This window comes from Didymosphaeria variabile (assembly GCF_027946475.1).
Source record: "Didymosphaeria variabile strain IMI 356815 chromosome Unknown scaffold_7, whole genome shotgun sequence".
NCBI classification, from domain to species: Eukaryota; Fungi; Ascomycota; class Dothideomycetes; order Pleosporales; family Didymosphaeriaceae; genus Didymosphaeria; species Didymosphaeria variabile.
This window is the reverse complement of record NW_026611626.1, coordinates 1004261-1024686: the sequence shown is the minus strand read 5'-3', so window position 1 is coordinate 1024686 and position 20426 is coordinate 1004261. Positions and strand designations below refer to the sequence as shown.

General features: G+C 53.6%; 9 protein-coding genes across 9 annotated transcripts; 5 read left to right on the top strand and 4 right to left on the bottom strand.

Moving 5' to 3' along the window:
- Positions 1 to 67: 67 nt before the first annotated feature.
- On the bottom strand, positions 68 to 1352 carry N0V89_009473 (uncharacterized protein; the record flags this gene model as incomplete). The annotated part of the gene is made up of 2 exons (XM_056218224.1): positions 68 to 1248; positions 1313 to 1352. The coding sequence occupies 2 exons, from the start codon at positions 1350 to 1352 to the stop codon at positions 68 to 70; spliced, it is 1221 nt and encodes a 406-aa protein (XP_056067489.1).
- A 409-nt stretch (positions 1353 to 1761) lies between these two features.
- WWM1 (WW domain-containing protein wwm1) lies at positions 1762 to 2721 on the bottom strand (the record flags this gene model as incomplete). Its single annotated transcript, XM_056218223.1, has 2 exons — positions 1762 to 2646; positions 2698 to 2721. The coding sequence occupies 2 exons, from the start codon at positions 2719 to 2721 to the stop codon at positions 1762 to 1764; spliced, it is 909 nt and encodes a 302-aa protein (XP_056067488.1).
- A 716-nt stretch (positions 2722 to 3437) lies between these two features.
- On the bottom strand, positions 3438 to 7917 carry N0V89_009471 (uncharacterized protein; the record flags this gene model as incomplete). The annotated part of the gene is made up of 5 exons (XM_056218222.1): positions 3438 to 3467; positions 3516 to 7228; positions 7282 to 7500; positions 7562 to 7834; positions 7887 to 7917. The coding sequence occupies 5 exons, from the start codon at positions 7915 to 7917 to the stop codon at positions 3438 to 3440; spliced, it is 4266 nt and encodes a 1421-aa protein (XP_056067487.1).
- Positions 7918 to 8747: 830 nt separating this feature from the next.
- Positions 8748 to 9644, bottom strand: N0V89_009470 (uncharacterized protein; the record flags this gene model as incomplete). The annotated part of the gene is made up of 2 exons (XM_056218221.1): positions 8748 to 9352; positions 9407 to 9644. The coding sequence occupies 2 exons, from the start codon at positions 9642 to 9644 to the stop codon at positions 8748 to 8750; spliced, it is 843 nt and encodes a 280-aa protein (XP_056067486.1).
- Positions 9645 to 9961: 317 nt separating this feature from the next.
- On the top strand, positions 9962 to 11103 carry N0V89_009469 (uncharacterized protein; the record flags this gene model as incomplete). Its single annotated transcript, XM_056218220.1, has 4 exons — positions 9962 to 10178; positions 10240 to 10344; positions 10403 to 10590; positions 10651 to 11103. The coding sequence occupies 4 exons, from the start codon at positions 9962 to 9964 to the stop codon at positions 11101 to 11103; spliced, it is 963 nt and encodes a 320-aa protein (XP_056067485.1).
- Positions 11104 to 11512: 409 nt separating this feature from the next.
- YHM1 (high copy suppressor of abf2) lies at positions 11513 to 12625 on the top strand (the record flags this gene model as incomplete). The annotated part of the gene is made up of 4 exons (XM_056218219.1): positions 11513 to 11630; positions 11684 to 11877; positions 11926 to 12237; positions 12290 to 12625. 4 exons carry the CDS (start codon positions 11513 to 11515, stop codon positions 12623 to 12625), a joined length of 960 nt encoding a protein of 319 aa, XP_056067484.1.
- An 844-nt stretch (positions 12626 to 13469) lies between these two features.
- ypt1 (ras GTPase) lies at positions 13470 to 14404 on the top strand (the record flags this gene model as incomplete). The annotated part of the gene is made up of 5 exons (XM_056218218.1): positions 13470 to 13480; positions 13657 to 13780; positions 13834 to 13881; positions 13931 to 14158; positions 14210 to 14404. 5 exons carry the CDS (start codon positions 13470 to 13472, stop codon positions 14402 to 14404), a joined length of 606 nt encoding a protein of 201 aa, XP_056067483.1.
- Positions 14405 to 15272: 868 nt separating this feature from the next.
- On the top strand, positions 15273 to 16901 carry N0V89_009466 (uncharacterized protein; the record flags this gene model as incomplete). Its single annotated transcript, XM_056218217.1, has 2 exons — positions 15273 to 16234; positions 16283 to 16901. 2 exons carry the CDS (start codon positions 15273 to 15275, stop codon positions 16899 to 16901), a joined length of 1581 nt encoding a protein of 526 aa, XP_056067482.1.
- A 548-nt stretch (positions 16902 to 17449) lies between these two features.
- ABZ1_2 (para-aminobenzoate synthase, (PABA)) lies at positions 17450 to 20252 on the top strand (the record flags this gene model as incomplete). Its single annotated transcript, XM_056218216.1, has 4 exons — positions 17450 to 17774; positions 17818 to 19089; positions 19149 to 19947; positions 20027 to 20252. The coding sequence occupies 4 exons, from the start codon at positions 17450 to 17452 to the stop codon at positions 20250 to 20252; spliced, it is 2622 nt and encodes an 873-aa protein (XP_056067481.1).
- Between the last annotated feature and the right edge of the window lie 174 nt (positions 20253 to 20426).

The following is a 20426-nucleotide window of genomic DNA, read 5'->3' as shown; positions in this document are numbered from 1 at the left end:
TCAAATAAGCCCTGGGACTACCTGAGGCCTAATTACATGACGATACTATTTACCCTGCATTTCCTCTTTACATGTACTTCTTCGGATCCAAGCTACTCAAATTCGCAATCTTCACCTTTCCCTCCCACACAAGCTCACTAAGACACTTCGCTGTGCCAGGTGCATTCTGAATGCCCCAGCACGTATGCCCCGCACCCATCAACAAGCCCCTAACCTTCGTCTCTCCGATCATCGGACCGCCTCCTCGGCTAACATTAGGCAAATAGCACGCCTGTTTTGCCGTAACTTCACCGTCTCTCAGCTCCTCGGATATAGACGTGACTTCATCTACGATGTCCTGACATCTCGACTCGTCGACTTCGACCAGGTCTGACGAGGTAGGCAAGGGGATCAGTGTGTCGCCTTCACCGCAGGCGTAGACTTCGTTGTTGGGACGGGCGTAGATCTCGGGTGTTACTGTCTTGGATTTGCGCGTGTTTCCACGCGGAAGGTCGATGGATGTGAAGAGGCAGTACGCGGAGACGGGGCGACTCGGTCTTATCGTTACGGAGTGCGCGCGGAGAGCTGAGATAGGAGCATCAGGCCAGATAGTTTTTGTCCACGGACCTGCAGTCAGGATTATGGTGTCTGCGTCCAGCGTCTTTTCTTCGGACCCGTCTTTCGGCCTGTAGGTCACTGACTTGACGGCTCCTGCGTCCTGGTCGATGTTTGTAGCGCTGCCGTAGATGATGTTTACGCCCTGCTCTTCGGCTAGAGAGGCCATACTAGTCGTGAACTGGTACGGATGCACCTGAGCTGTTGTAGATGGCGTGCCCATCTCATCATACGCTCTGAGGCCATCTGCCGCCACCCAATCCAGCTCTTTCGGTACGCCCGCCGCCCTCAGCAGACCAAGCGCCTTTTCGCTCCGTTTTTGCAAAGATACATAATCCAATCTGTCTTTGTCCATGGAAGAAGGAGCCTTGTTCTTGTGCAGGATGCCGTACATGTCTATTTGCCCGCAGTGCACAGCGCGGTAGCCCCATCGATCTACACCTCCATGTTTTTCTGCTAGCTCTTGGTGCAGTTTGTAGGAAAGCGGAACGATGCAAGATGGGTATGCCCAGAGAGCGAGAAGACCGCCTGCTTTTCCGGACGCGCCACCAGCAATTTTTGTAGCTTCCAGTAAAGTTATGCTATCTCTTTCTCTGTTGAAATTTGGATGATGCGAAAGGAAATAGGCTGTTGTTGACCCTATGATTCCACCACCTGATATTTCGTTAGCGCTGCGATGGTCAGGTCTAGGCGTGGGGGCGAGTAGAGGGCAACGCACCGATGATCACAATGTTTCGCTTCCGTTGCTCTGTAGCCATGGTATTCAAAAGGCGTGATGAAGGTCTGAGCATGAGACTGTTATGTGGCGTTCGCAAAGCGACGGTACCTTGAGGGTCGGTGTTTTTAGTTGCAGATGCAGGGATGACGTAACGTGAGTTATCGCAACGATTGCATTGCCACACATAAACAACGAGACGAATATTGACACAAGTATAACGAATGTAGAGAGAAGACTACAGAAGCAGCTGTACAGAACGCTAACGACGTCTGAACAGCCTTTGATATCTGTAGCCAGGGGTAGAAGAGAGCATATTGTACAAGCTGAATATTGACATCCACGTTGGGCGCCTCTATTACAAGCGCCACGTAGACGAAGAGGTACAGTAAGCAAATGTACATAAACTCATACAATAGCAAAGCAAACTCCGAACCCATCCCGATTGATGCTTAAAAGTCGCCGCCGCCCATATCACCGCCCATGTCCCCACCCATGTCACCTCCCATGTCTCCGCCCATGTCGCCACCATCACCCCCATCACCCCCATCTCCAGCGTCACCCATGGCTTCTCCAATCAAACCACCAGCCAGAAGTCCACCACCAAGTCCTAACGCGGCCGCACCACCTGCACCCATACCTCCGGACTTCTGCGGTCTACCGTACATTCCTCCTCCCATTCCACCTCCATAACCTCCATAGCCACCACCCATAGGCTGGCCGTAGCCAGGTTGTCCATACCCACCGCCGTAACCGCCATACCCCTGCTGCGGATAGCCTTGCTGTTGGGGATAGCCCCCATACCCGCCTTGCTGTGGGTATGCGTGGCTAGATCCACCGCTCGCCTTGCCCATCAACTTGCCCAAGAAACTCCTACTCTTGCCTTTATCCTGCGTACTCGAATCACCATAACCAGGCCTCAGACCCGCAGATGACGAGCCTCCTGGGTTAGGATATGCGCCTCCGGCCGGTGCGGAACTATAATAACCACTCGCCGCGCCCGCGCCACCGTGTTCGCCAGACGTCCTCGCGCGCGCCTGCTCTTCTTCTTGCAACTTACGCGCTAGACGCTCGTCTTCGCTGATATCTGGCTGCTGGCCGTAGGGATTGTTGCTGGCCAGCTGGCTCTTCTCCATGGACGTGCGGGGCGCTGCGCCGGGTCCTGAGGAGTAAGAGGGCGGCGCGCCGTGGGGAGGTGCTTCGCCGGGTGGATAGACGGGCTCGGTGGGCCTGTCCCATTGCGACTTCTTGGTGTAAATGTTGACGTAGAAGTACTCGCTGTACTGCTCGTTCCAGACGGCTTTCCAACCTTCTGGAACTTTGGGCGGCGGTGGTCCCTAACATGGTCAGTCAGATCCCATCTTATCGGAAATATGGGTCTCTCATACCGAGGGAGGCGCAAAGTCGGCCATATTCTTTGGCTTGCGACTGGTTTCCTTTCAAGACTCCTCTCGCAACGGTGTTACGGATCGTTCCGGCGCTCAAGATGCAGTCGCTAAATCCGAGATGCGAGGATGAAAGCTTATATTCAGAGAACCAACAGGACACCGTTATAAGAATCCTGTAACGATCATATAGCTGACGTACGTCAACCGGAGGGGCACAGCGGGGGTTAGCGTAGCTGCAATAGCATGCCCAGGTGCAGGTGCTTTCGTCGTCACATGCGTCATCGTGGCGAGTGCGTCGCACAGCCACAACGTGCTCCCTCGCGGGTTCGGCATTACCCCAGCCTTGTGCATCATAGTGGACGAATTACGGCCTTGTAGACCGATCACCCGTAGACAAAATTACCATAGATTATTACCAAGTATGTGCAGAGCGAAAGTCATCAGTGTCCTCTCCAGGCCTCGCGCAAGTATGTCCAAAAGAATGCCAAGCGACAAGCAAGCAATAGATGAAGTGGCGGCTGGACACCATGGCGTGCTACCAGCCGTCTTGTGTGTATGTGCGCGCGCTGAGTATGCTCATCCAGAGAATCAAAACCAAACGCTAAGAACTAGTCGAGACCAACAGTTTGTGTAGTAGACGCAAGCCATGCAGTGGACAATTATTCGTACAGCGCAAATCAATCCAATGTTCCTCCCGTGCTGGACGCTGCCCAGGTACGCATTCCGGAACCGACACATCGCTAGTGCGAGGCTGTCAAGTAATCAGCAGCCTATGAGCGTTAGAAGAGCCTTAGTAGTCAAAACACATCTTCACATACCTTGTTTATGTCGTAGTCAAACTTCTCCAGAGCGCCTAAAGCAGCATCACGGGAGTATCCCATCCCCGTCAACTTCTTCAGAATGGGGTCGTCATGTTCCGTGCCAGTGCTGATGGCGCGGCCCAGTTGAGGCATCGTGGGGGACTTCGAGGAACCAGCGCTTTCGTCGCGATCAAGGGAGTCGAACACCGACTTGCTAAAATCGCTCGGCGCTTGCAACGAACCCTTATCCTGGGATGACTCCATGTTGGAGAAAATCGCGTCCCAGTCCTGAGACGAAGAGGCTGGCTGGGGTGCTGCCGGTTGCCCAAAGCTCCTGGAAAGATGCTCAAAGTCGCTGAAGCTGTCTTCGCCGCTGTGAGCTTTGCCTGTGGGCGTCTGCTGCGATTGCATAGTATTGGCCTTGGATGCAGCTGGTGAGTCAAAGACAGGGTTGAACTCATCGAATCCTTCGCGGTGTTGTGAGGCGAATAGGTCATCGTCTGTTTTATCATCTGCCTCTTTGGCATCGGTCAGGTCGTCAAACCCAGCGTCAAAGTCATCGTTGAAAGCGGATTTGGGCTGGGCCTGAGCTGTCATGTCACTACTGGGTGGCTGAGAGACAGCTGAGTGATAAGCGTCTGAAGGCACCGTCGATGATGGGGTATCCGCAGGAGGTGGCGATGTTGTGGTAGACTTTGCAGCCGAAGAGCCGCCAAAGAGAGCAGCACCATGCCCTCCCGCGGGTGTTGCAAACGATTTCTCGGGAGATTGAGACGTGGTTGGTGAGGTGGGATCAGTTCTAGCAGGAAGAAGGCCTCCAAACTCTGGCGGGAACTGGTTTGAACCGCTTCGGTGCGGGCTCACGGTAGATTCATAGCTAGGAGGTGACTTCTGCGCAGTTGGGGAAGGCAGTCCACCTACGCTCGAATCAAGGCGAGTCGTTGGTGGCGGAGCCGCATAGAGGTCGTCGTGAGAAACGTCACCACCGGCCGGAGCAGTGTTGGGCTGCGGAGCCTGGTTTTGTCCAACACTTGAACGATGCTGTTGAGGGGAGGCTGATGTGAAGTTGTCAGCAAAGCCTTGTTCGCTTGCGCTGTCGCTGTCATCGTCGCGGCCTATATCCTCGATGGGAGGGAACTCCTTATTGAACTTTCTTGCTGCTCCGTTCGATTCTCCATTCGTTCCAGTAGGCTCAGTGTTCTGGCGGCTCGTACCGAATCCAGCGAATGCAGCATCAAAATCAACCTTCTGACCAGGACGTGGCTGGTCGTTAGCTGGGGGCGAGAACGGGTCACTACGACCATAGGTCTTACTCTGCTCGCTGAAGCTGCTACCACCAGTAGGCATTTGCTGAAGCGGAGAGCTGGTGTCCCTGGGGAACGCTCCGGGAAGATCTTTGCTAGGCAGAGGGCCACCAAAGCCGGAGAAGGTGTCCTTCCGATCCTCACCCCTGGTAGTAGACTTCGTCTCGCTCGTGATGCTTGCCACTGGTGAAGCTGTAGAGATACGGTCAAAAAGCGAGGGATTGAAGTTGTCAGTCTCGGTCTTCTGGGTTTCAGAAGAAAGCGTGCGTTCTACTGTAGGAGGCTTGTCTTGTACGGGCGTTGCGGCAGGCGAGGCCGCTGAAATCGTAGGCGTTTCATTGCCTGTTCCACTAGGTCCGCCATACCGGCTCGCAGGGGCCGACACCTTGACTGACGAGCTGAAAGAGTCTGAGCGGGGCACTTCATTTCTCAGCGGGAGAAATGAGGATCCGAATTGACGTGATTCAGGGGGTGCAGGTAGCTCTCCGGCGCGAGGGGATTCTTGATAAGACGACAACGGCGGGGAGGTGGACGGAGTCGGCACATCTGGTCCCTCAGAGGAGCGGACAGACTGACCAGAAGGAGCTGAGAACGTCGGCACTTGAGTTTGGCTGTCCGCTCGGAAGGAAGTTGGAGGAGCTGAGGTCTGGGGGGAGCCGAACGAACCGAAGACGTTGTCGAAGTCTTTGTGGGGACCAGCTTGGGCGAAACCAGAGGGTGACATGGTATTCTCGGTTGGCTGAGGTGACTTGCGGAAGAATGGGTTAGTGTTGTGGCTCGCGGTGGATGCTGCAGGACTTGCTACGTTCGAAGTCGGTCCTGTAGGGGCACCACGGTACTCCTCCGCAGCCTTATTAAGATCGTTCATCTCGTTTTTGATCTTGTCGCGCTCGCCTTCATTGGTAGCAAGCTGTTTCTTATTGATCGCTACCATACCCTTCTGTTGCCTAGCATCGTTTCTCAATTTATCAAGCTGGGGCCGCAAGTTTCCGATCTCAGCGTTGGCTTGCCTGATACGCTCCTTTAGGTTATTGTTCTCGCGCTGGTCTGTTTCTAGAGCCGTCCCAACTTGCTGGTGTTGGTTCTGGAGGTCTTTGAGGGTGCCTTCAAGTATAGCGAGGTCCTGTTGGAGCTTCCGCGTCTCGGTTCTCGAGGATGCCAATCGGTCTTCCAAGGCTTTCACATCCTTCACCTCCTTCTCGTACGCAGCCTTGAATTGGGAAAGTCGTAGCTCCAGTTCGCGCTTTTGATTGCTCACGCTGTTGAGGTCGCTTTCTGTAGCGCGACTCTTATTCTGCACCTCTTGCATTTGATTCCTCAAGGTGGTCATCTGGTTCGACATGTTGGCCAATTCGGTGGAGTCCTGAGTCAGCTTCTTGTTAATCTCGGGGTCGCTCTCGCCTAGAAGATCGTCCATGGCTGAGGGTGGACCCCTAGGCGGACCGGAGCCCGCGGAGGCCCCAGTAGATTGGCTAGTGAGTGTCTGACCAAACGAAGAGGTGGGTAGAAAGGGCTTGAATGTTGAAGCAGGATTGCGCGGTGAGGGCTGGAATGGCTGGGGTGAGGTGGGAGAGGCGGTCTTGCTTGCAAACGGATCGTTGTCGAAAGGTTTTGAGAAAGGCGCTGATCCACCAGTTGTCTGTTGTAGCTGCAGAGGGGCAGGTGCTGAAGGAGCAGAAAATGCATCGAGCCCAAAGAGGTCGTCTGCGGCGGACTTAGGCTGCGGAGCTGCAGATGGTGGTTCCGGCACCGCGAGCGGTGCTTGTCTGACCTGATTCCGCATGCTCGGAGGGATTAGGTGAGGAGGTAACGTAGTGGGTAGCGGGGTACGGTCTTGTTTCCGCTGCTGTCTGATGAGATACATAGCAACCGCAAACTCGTCCTTGGAGAGCTGGCCCTCGGAATTTATATCTGCAAGATCCCATATACCAGCAAGTACATCTTCAGGAAGACCAGAATCACTAAAGAAATGTACCGCCTGCTCTCCAGTTATGAAGCCACGGCCTGTAGTATCGACCTTGTTAAAGAGGTTATCGTACGACGTCTTCTCTTGCGGACTGATGGCCCAGTCGCTTCCCGTCGCTTGCACAGACTGCGGCGGGGTGTTGTACTGATTGCGCAGAGGGCTGTGAGTACGTTGCGGTCCTTGTCCGCTGAACTGCCGGGGAATAGGCGCAATGGGATCTTGACGACCCAACGGGGGCGGAACGGGCCCTCGGCGTGCCGCAGCCTCGTACAGCCCAGCGGGCAACGTGGTAGGAACCTGCTTCATGGCACCCGTGCGGAACGAGGCGAGGAGGTGCATCGCAATGATGAACTCTGTCACGCCTAGGGCGCCGCGCTGTTCAGTATCCGCTAGATTCCATATGCGCCCCAGCGTCTCATTCGGTAGCCTGGCCTTCTCGAAGATCTGTTTCGCATTCTCGCCTGCAGTGCTGGGTCAGCTTGTCCTAATCTATTTTACAAGTAACGACCCTTACCGGACAAAAGGCCATTGGAAGCACCCGACTTCTCAAACAGCCCCGCATACTCAGCCGCTTTGGCAGGCGACAGCGGAGGCACGCGGATCGGGCCTCCTCCGCTAACCTGCGGCGTGATGTTGCTGGCAGGTGGTTGCGCGAAGGGGCCTGGTACGGGAGCTGCGGGAGCGGGAGCGGATGGGATGGAGAGGCCCTCGAACTTGGGCAACGTAGGGGCGGCTGCGGAGGTTGGTTAGCTTGTGGTGTCTTGGCTTGCGTACATATTGATAGGGCATATTACGCTGAAAGGCAAGCTCTGGCGAGGGGTCACGGCCAGCCTGGTAGTGGCCGATCAAGCGCAACACCTGGCAGAAGCCCGCCGACGTCAACAGACCGCGGTTCTCTGTGTCTGCGATCTGCCATATCTCGCCCAATACTGCCGGCTGCAATTTCGTGCGCTCGAAGAACTTGACGGCGACCTCGCCGGTTATGACGCCGAGCTTTTCTGTATCGGCCTGCTGGAAGAGGTACTGGAAAGCGCGCTTCTCCTCGGGCGTGAGGTTCAGACTGCTCTCTGTATCCGCCGTTAGCTTGCGCTGGAACAGGGTATCATGCAATGAACATACCAAGGGCACCGTTGGCCGCGAGATCCGCCATGGTGACTGTGGAGCTCTGGTGATGGCGAGCATTCAACGAGGAGGAGGCTGGAGCTTTGGCGCCGTGCAATGGCGGGTGGGGAAGCTAGACGTGCGCCTGCTTGAGGGTCTGGGGCGGCTCGTAAGACTTGTTTCGTCTACAACGACTGAAGATGACAGAGCCCTCGCACGCGCGCAGATGCTCGTCTAGATATGGATACTGTGGAGATGCACGACCTGCGCAAAGCAATGGATGTCCATCCCAGGATCTAGCTGTCTGTCAAGGTGGAGCACGAGCCACCCAGACTGACCTATCAAACGTGCAGTCCGCACATGCACCACCTGGCAACGCAAAGCCCCTTCACTCCTCGTCTAGCTTTGCTTGCGCAGTCGTTAGGCTTGCTAGCATCCATTCACACGTCGTTGCTGCATGCACGAGACTGCTTTGAGTGGCACCTGCATCCGGATTGCGCCGGGAGAATGGGGATTCATTGCTGCTATGCTATCCTACAGAAGGCCGTGAACTACGGCCCGATGGTTACACATTTTGTACAACGGGCGCCATAGAAGCTTCCGACAATGTATGCTCGGAACACGTAATCGTGACGCCCAAACCACGGCAGCGTGCGGTATTGAACCGTGCGCGATAAATGTGTGGAGTGTTTCTCTGAAATAAACGGCATATGTCCATGGGACAAGAAAAAAAGAGTACAGCGGCCGTTATTGTTCGTGTCCTGAGAGGAGAACCGGTCCAGGGCGTAAAGCACGTGTATACAGCCCCACGTCAACCTCGGACATGTATCATGCAACCGCATAGGGTGCCCAGACCTGGGAAGACTTTCGACGACACTGTCACCGGTAGTCGTGATCTGGATGCGCCTGCTTCGGCTTCGCGCTCTTCACGTATGCTAAGCTTGGCGCATGTTCTTCGCGTCTTCCCCACGCACGCCCTAGTAACCAGTCGGTGACGGAGATGACCTTCGCAGTCTTGTCCCATTGACCGTTCTCCTCCACATGCTCGATTGTGTGCTTCGAAAGTCTGCCCTCCTCATCGAACTCGAAGAAGAAAAGACCAGAAAACTTCTCGTCTTTCTTGTGCGGGCGACTGATGATGCTCGTGATCTTCTCGACTGCTTCACTGACTGGCCCATGCTCTTTCTCAGATTTACACGTTTCCCACTTGACTATCAGCCTTTCGTTCTGTGTGTCTGCTGCGCAACCATTCTTGACCATGCGCTCTGATAATATCTTCAGCTTGACATTGCCGACTACGGGTACACGACCCCATGCCATCGGCGCAGTCCATAATGCGGCTGTGTAGGCAATCTTGCCGCTCACTGTAGGGAGATGTGGATGTGACGAAGGAAATAGATGAAGGCTGACATTCGGCGCAAGGATATCTTGAGGAAGCGGCGATACTAATAGGGTAGGAAGTCGTTCATGGAGTATCCGTATAGCTGCAAACGTCAGCCTCTAAGCTCTGAAAAACACATTGGATGACATGTACTTACTATTGCCAAGTTTGAGATTGCGCTCGTTCGGTGGACGATTACCTCCACTCTCCGCGTGGAGAGACGTCGCGGAAGCCGTGAACCATGTTCGCGACACGGAAGCCTGGCGGGCGCGTACCTCGGTGATGGTTCTTTGGTACTGCTTAAGGCCAAGCAGCCGCGGTGTGGTCAAACAGGTGGTGGAGGCGGACGGGATTTGGAGGTTTGCGCGCGTAGATGAGGAGAACAGCCGTCGCATTCGACCGGTGGTCATCGGTAGGAAGATACAACCATAGGAGAGCGATAAGATCTAGGGTGCCGAATCGTCGAAAGTTCCTGGTGATGACCGCTGATGCTTGGGATCATTGGTGGTCGGACAGAGGTAGTACAGAATCGATAAGCGAGGATGACGTTAGGACTAGCAGAAGAGGCAAGCCTCTACCAGCCGCGGAGTATCGACGTACATCCCCCGCGTTTTCAACCTATGGGCAAAGACGGCAGTTGAATATCGTTAGTGCTATATATGCTTGAGAGACCGTATAAATATATCCCTTGCTGTGTTCAGACAAACATTATATGAACAACTCTATTTTAAAAACGTCGCTAAGATTAACGAGATCCTTCTCCCAAAAGATGGCACCACGCATTGTGTTCACCGGCGGCTCTGGCAAAGCGGGTCGACATGCGATACCTGAGCTCATTAAACGTGGCTATGAGGTGCTGAACATTGATCTTACCGATTTTCCGGACAAGGAGGCCAATGTCTTCACTCTCAAGACGGATCTTACAGATAGTGAGTGTACTCAGACTACAATACAGGTTGACCTTTCGACTAAGCAAAATCCTTCATAAAGGTGGACAGTGTTTCAATGCATTGACGACCCATTTCAACTTCTCTGGATACGAGGGTCCTCGCATTCCTGGGCCGCCTGATGCAGTCATACATTTTGCCGCGTATGGTACGTATAGCCCCTGCGCAGTGGAGCGATAGACTATACTAATATATCGTTTTTGTAGCCAGGAACATGCTCGTCCCAGACAATGAGTGCTTCAAGGGGAACGCCACATCGACCTACAACGTGATCGAAGCCGCTTGTAAACTAGGAGTGAAGAAGATTATCATTGCCTCCAGCGAGACCACTTACGAAGTGTGCTTTGGTCAGGGCGATCTCGATTATACATCTTTCCCTCTGGACGAAGAAGCTGTAAGTCATACCTCAGAATGAGATCCAAGCCGACCGAGCGCTGACTATGCATGCGTCAAGGATGTCAATCCAATGGATACCTACGCCATCTCCAAGCTCGTCGGTGAGCGCGTAGCTCGAGGATTTGCTCGCAGATTCGATGCGGACATCTACGCACTGCGCATTGGCAATGTTGTGGAGCCGCACGAATATGCGCGGGATTTCCCCAGATACATCAGTGATCCCAAAGTGCGGAAGCGGAACGCGTGGTCTTACATCGACGCCAGAGACCTGGGTCAAATCTGTGATCTGTGCATCAAGAAAGACGGTCTAGGCTTTCAGGTTTTCAACGCGACGAACGACACCATCACGGCGACGTTCCCCACGCGACAGTTTCTGGAGCAGTTTGCTCCGAACACGCCCATTACGCGTGACATGGGACAGTGGGAGGCCCCGTTGAGTAATCGGAAGATTCGCGAGGTGCTTGGATTCAAGGAGAATCACAACTGGAGAAAGTATTACAATCCAGAGTAAGGGATCATCGAAATCAGCTAAGATGTAGATACGGTCTGGCGGGTTATAAGGAAAACGCCTAAAAGCTGGATTGATGGTGTAGCCTGCACGTGGGATCTCGAATAGATTATCCTGAATCGACCCAAACGATAATGAGAGTCTTGACTTGATACTGTACGAGGTATGGCCAATGATCACGTTTAATGATCACGTTTACGTGAGAGACGATGTACAGATAGCGATTATCGGCGTTGTGCTAGCGCCTTGGCCCTTCGTCCCCTGGTCATGTCGCAACTTTTTTGTCTTCATTGAACCGTTAGAATTCCATCTCAGTCACCAACGCGCGATACCCGTCTGCTGCATTTGCTGTCGCTTGTTGCACCCCGTTCCCTCACTTGATCTGACCCATCAGCCCCACCGAATCGCCGTGATGACTGTGCCGTCCGCATCTGAGGCTGCGGCGAAGGTCGCTAATGTCGCTGCTGGTACTCAGTCGTCGGCGAAAGAATTCAAGAAGGAGTCGACAGCAGCACGTGTCCTCGGCGCAGGTATGCTCAGCTGGGACTGCTGTGTAGCATTGTATTAAATCTAACGTGCGTAGGAACGGCCGGTATCGCCGAATTGATGATTTTCCACCCCGTCGACACCACCGCGAAGCGATTGATGAGCAACCAGGGCAAGATCGCATCGGCCTCCCAATTGAACCAGGTCGTTTTCAAGGACAAGGCACATGCCTCAGTCAGCGGTCGCTTCTTCTCCCTGTTCCCTGGACTGGGATACGCCGCAGCATACAAGGTACATGAACACGATGCATTGGTCTAAGTGTCTAGCTAAACACAACAGGTCCTCCAACGTGTCTACAAATATGGCGGTCAACCCTTCGCTCGGGATTATCTCGCAAAGCACCACGGTGACAGCTTCGACCGCACATTTGGCAAGGGCAATGGGAAGGCGATAATGCATGCCACCGCAGGCAGTCTTGTCGGTATTGGCGAAATTGTCCTCTTGCCGTTGGACGTCCTGAAGATCAAACGTCAGACAAACCCTGAAGCTTTCAGAGGCCGAGGGTTGTTCAGGATCATTGCGGACGAAGGTTTTGGTCTGTACCGTGGTTGGGGATGGACGGCGGCACGTAATGCTCCGGGCTCGTTCGCAGTACGTCAGATAAGATTTCGAAGAAGGAAACCTTTCGCTAACTTTTTCACAGCTGTTTGGTGGTTCGGCCGCTGCAAAGGAATACCTCTACAAGCTCAGCGACTACAACACGGCCAGCTGGGGACAAAACTTCGTCGCTTCAATTGCCGGTGCCAGCGCATCCCTTATTGTGTCGGCTCCTCTAGACGTTATCAAGACCAGGATACAGAACAGAAACTTTGAAAACCCCGAGAGCGGTTTCAGGATTATTTCCAACATGATGAAGAACGAGGGTTTCCCGTCCTTTTTCAAGGGCCTGACACCGAAGCTTTTGATGACCGGCCCCAAACTCGTCTTCTCGTTCTGGCTGGCCCAAACATTGATACCCGCTTTCAACAAGATGATGTAAAAGTAGACGCAATATGCTTTCTCCGCTGTATAATAATAGGGCTCCCGGTTTTGGGTTATGCAGAGGGCATTCAGGCGCCAATGAAGCGTCACGGGCAACATGTTTGGCTTAATTATCAAAGCTCTTCGCCAGACTTTACACCTTAATACACTCTTCTCCATCCAGATGTCGTGTACACTAATATCACCGTGTCAAATGTTCTGACGTAGCACATGATTCCTCCATAGCTCGCAGCATCACATCCCGAAGGATGTCTCAGTCATCATCATTGCGTGGCGCCATGTGAACATCGGCGATATACTACGAGGCCACGACTTCGAGACTCGACGTAGAGCGAGTCAACATAGGAATCATTTCAAAGCAAGTTACAGACGCTTCCATAAATATCTGGCAACCTTATGGCCGACTTTCATATTGACAAAGAGCCTAGACAAGTGGGTAGGTAGTCGAAGAGTCACGTGATCGTCTGCGCCACAAAAAGTAGCGTGCTTGAAACCGTGATGGCACGTTCTCAACGATCGAAGACCAAGATGAGGGGTAGTAGTCGTGTAAATGATACACTGCACCACAGGAAGTAGCTCACGCGTATCAAGGAGAAGGCAACAAAGCGCGTTGCCATCGTGACGTCTCAGTGAAAGACCCCGAGTGACCTGCTGAACTGGCTTGGCGCTGATTGCGCACGGCCGCGCGACCCAAGCCTCCTGCACCTTTAAACATCACCGCCTTGCTACCTCCAGCAATCTTAACCCCGACCGTCGCCGCCTCTCACACTCCTCCCTGACACACGTTTCCACACACTTGTACCAGATACCAACAGCCTGTTTTCGCTCCCTCGGTCGCCAACATGAATCCTGAGTAGTACGTAGCTCCGCCTCGCTTCCAGCACCACTCTCGATGAGGCCTGAACTTCGCTATACTCGCAGCAATATGTGACTAACTAAGATTCCCAGAGTGCCTCTATTGGTCTACCCAGCGCCGCTGTCGACCATACTATTCCCTCTTCCGCAGCCGTGCTGATGCCCGCCTCCCAGATACGACTACCTGTTCAAGCTCCTCCTCATCGGTGACTCCGGTGTCGGAAAGTCCTGCTTGCTGCTCCGGTTCGCAGACGACACATACACCGAGAGCTACATCTCCACCATCGGTGTTGACTTCGTATGTACTCGATGCGCGGCGCCTCGACATCGACACGGCTGACCTGAGCGTAGAAAATCCGGACCATCGAACTCGATGGCAAAACGGTCAAACTTCAAATTGTACGAGTACATACACACGATATCCACGCGAGATACTGACGACCAATAGTGGGACACAGCTGGTCAGGAGCGTTTCCGCACAATCACTTCCTCGTACTACCGAGGTGCCCACGGCATTTGTGTTGTCTACGATGTTACCGACATGGACTCGTTCAACAACGTGAAGCAGTGGCTTCAGGAGATCGACCGATATGCTACGGAGGGCGTGAATAAGCTGCTAGTGGGCAACAAGTCCGATATGGCTGATAAGAAGGTGGTTGAGTACACCGTGGCAAAGGTATGTCTGGTACCGAACCGCATGAAACTGCTTGCTGACATGCCTGTGTAGGAATTCGCAGACAGCCTCGGCATTCCATTCCTCGAGACGTCGGCAAAGAGCGCAACCAACGTCGAGCAGGCCTTCTTGACCATGGCCCGCCAGATCAAGGAGCGTATGGGCACAACAACGGCCAACACCAAGCCCACAGTACCCATTGGGCAGGGCCAAGGTGTTCAGAGCGGATCCGGCGGAGGCTGCTGCTAGAGCGGGGGCGTGCGGCGATACGTACACAGATCGGCGTGGGTGTTATATCGGCTCGGTTCCAATACTCGTGGTCATGATCTTCTTCCCCAGCAAGCGGCTGTCATCTCCATCATCCCTCGGTCTTCCTTGCATGGCTTAGATGGAGTCAGTGGATAGGTCACGTTTATATCCCGTTGATTGGAATACTCTGGATCTCGGTAGCGATTTTGCTGCATCCTAGGGCTTGGTGGCCGACTTGTGCAGAGGCTGGACGGTAGAAGAGACTGCTATCATGGCCATTTTGTGTTGATCACGGGGGTCTTTCTTCTGTGCTTCTTGGGTTGTTTCTTAGGTCTGCAAATCATATATTCCCTAATGGCCTACGTGCAGGTTACTGTCCTCATGCACCATCCCAAGCGTAAAGTGATTGATTGTAGTTTCCTTGTTGAAGTGGACATAGGAACCACATGTTTCTAAACCTGTGCGACTCTCTGCCGGTCACAAATGGCTTTTGAGAGGTGTGCATCTGTTCTCACCTTCCAGATTAGGTAAGCGGCTATAGCTGACGTACATAGCGCCTTCCATCCTCTTAGGCAGCGAGCGATATTTGTTGAAGCAGCAGCATGGCTGCGCAAACCGATTCACGCTTTCACCGTTTTCCTTTTTTTGCAGCGCTCGTTTCCCCCGACACTCATCTGGTCCCAAGTAAGAGGTAACGTTTCGTTTCTGTAACACCACTTCCCGGTGCCAGAATACACGAACTGGAGTTTGGTACAACACGCGTCGTTCGTTTTTTTTTTTGCGCTCCACGTATCACAGAGATGCGGAAAGCTTTTCCAACAGGTTCAACTCACGTTATCCGTTCCTAATCTCCATCCTTCAACGCAGAATGTCTGTCGGAAACCGCATCTCCAGCGCGCTGCGATGGCTGGCCGAGGAGCTCGGCCTTCAGACTATGAGATCCGCCGGGAAAGACGTATACATTATTATACTGGCCCGATACCTACGCCTCATAGCCTACGGCGCCGTTGCGCTCATCCTCGCGTTGTACTTTGAAGAGCTGGGTTTCTCGGACGCGCAGATCGGGTTGTTCATGACCCTCACTCTCCTTGGAGACGTTTTTGTCAGCCTCCTCCTCACACTGATTGCTGATGCTCTGGGCCGGCGGAGAACGCTCTTCCTCGGTGCGGTATCTATGGCTGTTTCGGGTGCGGTGTTTGCTCTTACCAGTAACTACATCTCGCTTTTGATTGCGGCTATAATTGGTGTCATCAGCCCGACAGGCAACGAGATTGGACCTTTTCGCGCGATTGAAGAATCGACACTTGCGCATCTTGTGCCTGAAGAGAAACGCAGTGATGTCTTCACTTGGTACGTCAGCTTGGCTGTACTGGGAACGTCCAGTGGCCTAATTATAGGAGGCGTGGCAGTAGACAAGATGCAGGCTTTGCCAGGATGGACGCAACTGGATGCATACAGAGCCATGTTCTGGATATATACGGCTCTCGGCTGTGTTAAGGCGCTCATGACGTTGTTTCTGAGTGGCAGATGTGAACATGGTGCAGACAAAGTCCGGAGGGAGCGTGGTGAGAGGGAGCCACTGTTGGATGGACACGGAGGGGCCGATGATAGCAGTCCTCCGCTGTCTCCCGTTAGCAAGAAGCCGAAATGGTGGGACGCGTTCAGTCAGATATCGAAACCCACGCGCTGGACCCTACTCAAGCTATGCAGCGTTTTCTTCCTGGACTCATTAGGGAGTGGCATGGTGCCGTTCTCTCTCATCAACTTCTACATGGAACGGAAATTTGAACTAGAGAAGGGCAAGCTGGGCGGGATCATGTCCGCTACTTGGTGAGTATAGATATGATGTACTCGTATGTGCTTCTAACATTCACCAAGGTTCGTAAGCACCATAGGAAACGTCTTTGCAGCATCACTCGCGAGAAGACTAGGTCTCATTCAAGCCATGGTCGCCACGCATCTGCCCAGCTCAATCTTCCTTGCTCTGCTTCCAGCGCCACCGCAATTATCATTCACAGTCTGTCTTCTGGTCGCACGGGCAGTGCTGAACAGCATGGATCAAGCGCCCCGATCAGCTCTCCTATCAATCGTGGTACTCCCACAGGAGCGCACGGCAGTGATGGGTGTGGTGAACATCCTCAAGACGCTCTCACAATCAGCTGGACCGTCGGCTACTGGCCTGCTGGCAGGTCACGGCCATTTCTGGGTCGCCTTTGTGGCTGCAGGCTCACTCAAAGCCACTTACGATCTCCTGATGCTTGTCTTCTTTGCTGGCAGAGTGCATCAGCCATCCGAAACGGGTCTGGCGAGAGGTTCAGACGCAGATGCTGAGGAGCCGCAGACTGGGGACGGTAGCCGAGCCCCTGAAACAGATCCAGATATTCCAGAAGACGAATCGGAGACTGGCGTCAGGTCGGCGACGAGCATCACTGCTGAGCCCGAAGACGGAGCGGTGGCGAAGAGCCCCTTTGGGCCGTCAGGGTCCAACCGGATGTGAGGGGACGACCGAAATAGGCAGGCTTGGTGCGACCGAGGGAAGATCGGGGTGCGCTCTTTGGAATAATGGAAAAGTGCTAAGGTGTCGCCTTCCCGTTCTTACCGAAAGAGGCTAGCTGACCTGGACCCTGAAGGGCAATCTTCGGGGCTGTCGGGTCGGGACGAATGTACGATAAGGCTCGACTCGCGCACCCGCGAAGAGTCATCTTTCCTCTCTATTCACGACCTAGCTCCTGTGCGTCTTCTCTGTGCTTCTGGCTTTGCGCGTGGCTTCAGTACCTGAGCACCCTCCTTTGGCTTGCTTTCAGCCTTGCACTCCTTCTCTCACGGCCTTCTAGAAGCGGGCTGAGCCGCGTTTCAGGGTCTCAGCCCTACACTTGGTCCCCGACACTTTACAAAAGCTCAACCCAATATCACGTCCAGCCCAGTTCGTCTTGCAACGTCTTGCAACGTCCACCCTCTTTTGATTCTGCTACCGGTTTACTGGAAACCAAAATCGCTCTCTTCCGAATTCGACATTGCCGACCATCTCCGATTGGTGTATCAAACATGGCCCCGGCCCTCCTGACGAGGCGCCCCAGAATTCTGTACCTGGACGCATACGACTCCTTCTCGAACAACATTATCGCTCAAGTCGAGCAGTGTATCGATGCTGAAATCGTCAAATGCTACATTAACAGCGATCCTGACGCTTGGGTCGTCCCAGAAGCAGCCAAGGCACGCGCTGCTACCCCTGCAGCATTCACTGAATACGCCAAAACTTTCGACGCTGTCATCGCGGGACCAGGACCTGGCTCAGCAGCATGCGACGAGGATGTGGGCTGGATGAAGGTGCTGTGGAAGCTTCAAGATGAAGACATGATACCCGTCCTCAGTATATGCTTGGGCTTTCAGTCCATGTGCTTGGCTTTTTGGAGCGACTATTCAAAAGCTTACAGAACCACGGCACGGACTCGTTTCGGTGATCTTGAACAATGGTACATCTATCTTCAACGGCACAAAGCAGCTCCACGCTACGCAGTACCACTCATTACAGGTTATGCTTCACCACCGAATCCAGACAAAGAAGGCCGTTCGTTATCCTGCGGAGCTGTGGGAACCTACCGAAACATGCCCGGACCTCCAGCCGTTGGCTTGGGATTTTGACAATAAGCAGAATGGGGCTGTCTTAATGGCTGCAAAACATATCACCAAACCTTTCTGGGGCGTGCAGTTTCATCCTGAATCAATCTGTACGAATGATGAGGGCATGCGAATCGTTCAGAATTGGTGGGCCGAAGCCAGTCTGCATAGTCGTCCACGTAATCTCACAACACCATCCAGTTCCGAGGTTACACAAAATATCGCAGAGGATGAAGCCTCCCAGCCGAAGGATTTCTCAATGGAGGCGCTAACTATGCGTCTTGTGCACGGAGACGTGATACCTTCGTCCCATGCTACTGTCCTCGACGTGCAATGCGCTACGACGGGAAGCGGGCGATTGACCGTATCAGACCTCGTAGAGCTATTTGACAGCCCTCGTGGCGAAGCGATAGTGCTTGAATCAGGCCTTCATCGGGACCTTCGTCCCATGGCGACCGATACGGGCCGTCACAGTATCATTGGTTTGGTTGTTCCTGGAGAGACGATGCGCCTACATTACTACACCGGTACCCACATCATGGAGCTTAGAGATGGCAATGACAAAGCCCTGCAGAAATGGTACACACTAGATCCATTGCAATGCATTAGGCGTGTCATGTCACACCTCAGAGGTATGCTTGGGCAAAAGCCCCAGACCTCAACCTGGTCACCATTTTGGGGTGGCTTCATGGGCTACGCATCATATGAAGCAGGTTTGGAGACGATAGGCGTTAGGTCAAAGGAAGAGGCAGAATGTCCAGACATTTGCTTCGCTTACATCACACGAAGCATCGTGGTGGATCACCAGCTGAAGAAGATTTATATCCAGAGCATACGCAGCACAGATGACCGGTCTTGGGTCAACGAGTCCCTCGACCTGCTCTATGATGCTGTGGGCAGAAAGAGTTTAGAATCTACACCAAACCCAACTCCGCTCCCCAAACCTAATCCATTCGAGCAGCACGATACGACTCTCAGCACCTACTTATCTTCATGCACGCGATCTGTTATCGATCGCGACGACTACTGCCTTTCTGTTGGATCATGTCAAAAGCACATCGCAGATGGTGAGTTGACCCGCTAAACCCTCACATAGTACGCACGCTCAACTTGCATTGATACGCAGGCCAAAGCTACGAACTCTGCCTCACCACAACGAACAAGATTCGTGCCCGTAGGCCCCGCATATGCCGCCTCTCGAGAACAGAAGACAACGAACTGTCATGGAAACTCTACAAGCGCCTTACTGCACACAACACCGCACCTTTCAGTGCGTATATGCGCCTGCACAACGTGCACGTCCTGAGCTCGTCGCCGGAACGGTATATTAGCTGGAACCGTCAGCAGACGGCGCAGTGTCGTCCGATCAAAGGCACCGTGTCCAAGAGCTCAGGTGCCACAGCTGCAGAAGCACACGCCATTCTGTCCACTCCCAAGGAGCGTGCTGAAAATTTGATGATTGTTGACCTCGTCCGGCATCAACTCCACGGCGTGTATGGCGCAGGTAATGTGCACGTGAGTCAACTCATGCAAGTTGAGGAGTATGAAACGGTCTGGCAACTTGTGTCTGTTGTCGAAGGCAATCCATCCTCCAGCACTAGCCCGCGACTGCAGACACCAGAAGACGCCTGGGTGGACAACAAAGACCGAGCAGCCGCACGTACCTCACATGATCAAGACAGGGAGGGAATGCTTGGCTTCGACGCGTTTGCACAATCCTTGCCTGCAGGCAGCATGACCGGCGCGCCCAAGAAGCGCTCCTGCGAACTTCTGCAAGGCCTCGAAAACGGCGAACGTCGTGGCATATACTCTGGCGTCTTGGGATATCTGGACATCGGCGGTGGTGGTGACTTCAGCGTCGTCATTCGCACCGCTATAAAGATTGACCCCCCCAAATTTGGCATCCGCCGTCGAAGATGTCTGGAGTATCGGCGCCGGCGGTGCTATCACCACACTTAGCAATCCGCAAAGTGAGTACGATGAGATGCTGACCAAATTTTCAAGCACGGCGGCTGCCTTTGAGGAAGCTGGCGAGATCGAAGAGGTGGAGAAAGAGACCGACTTACGAGGTATATGGAGCAGACTCATGGAGGTCGAGGAACCTGAGGATGGAGAAGATGGTGGTTTACCATCGGCACCGTTGCTGCTCAGGACATTGCAAGACTTCCAGGCGGGTTTGTTGTCGGGAGTGGTGCGAGCCACGGACGGAATTGCCAGAGGGCGAGAGTAGCAAGGCATTGGCATGGAAGGCGATGTCATTGACATTTTGCGAGATAGAGGATACACCACAGTGTGCACACGCACGATACCCCACATAGCGATACAACAGCAGAACAATTGGTCTTTTTTTTAACCACTCATGAACGCTTGGTAAGCAACTGCTAATCTGTCGCGTGCGTCCAAG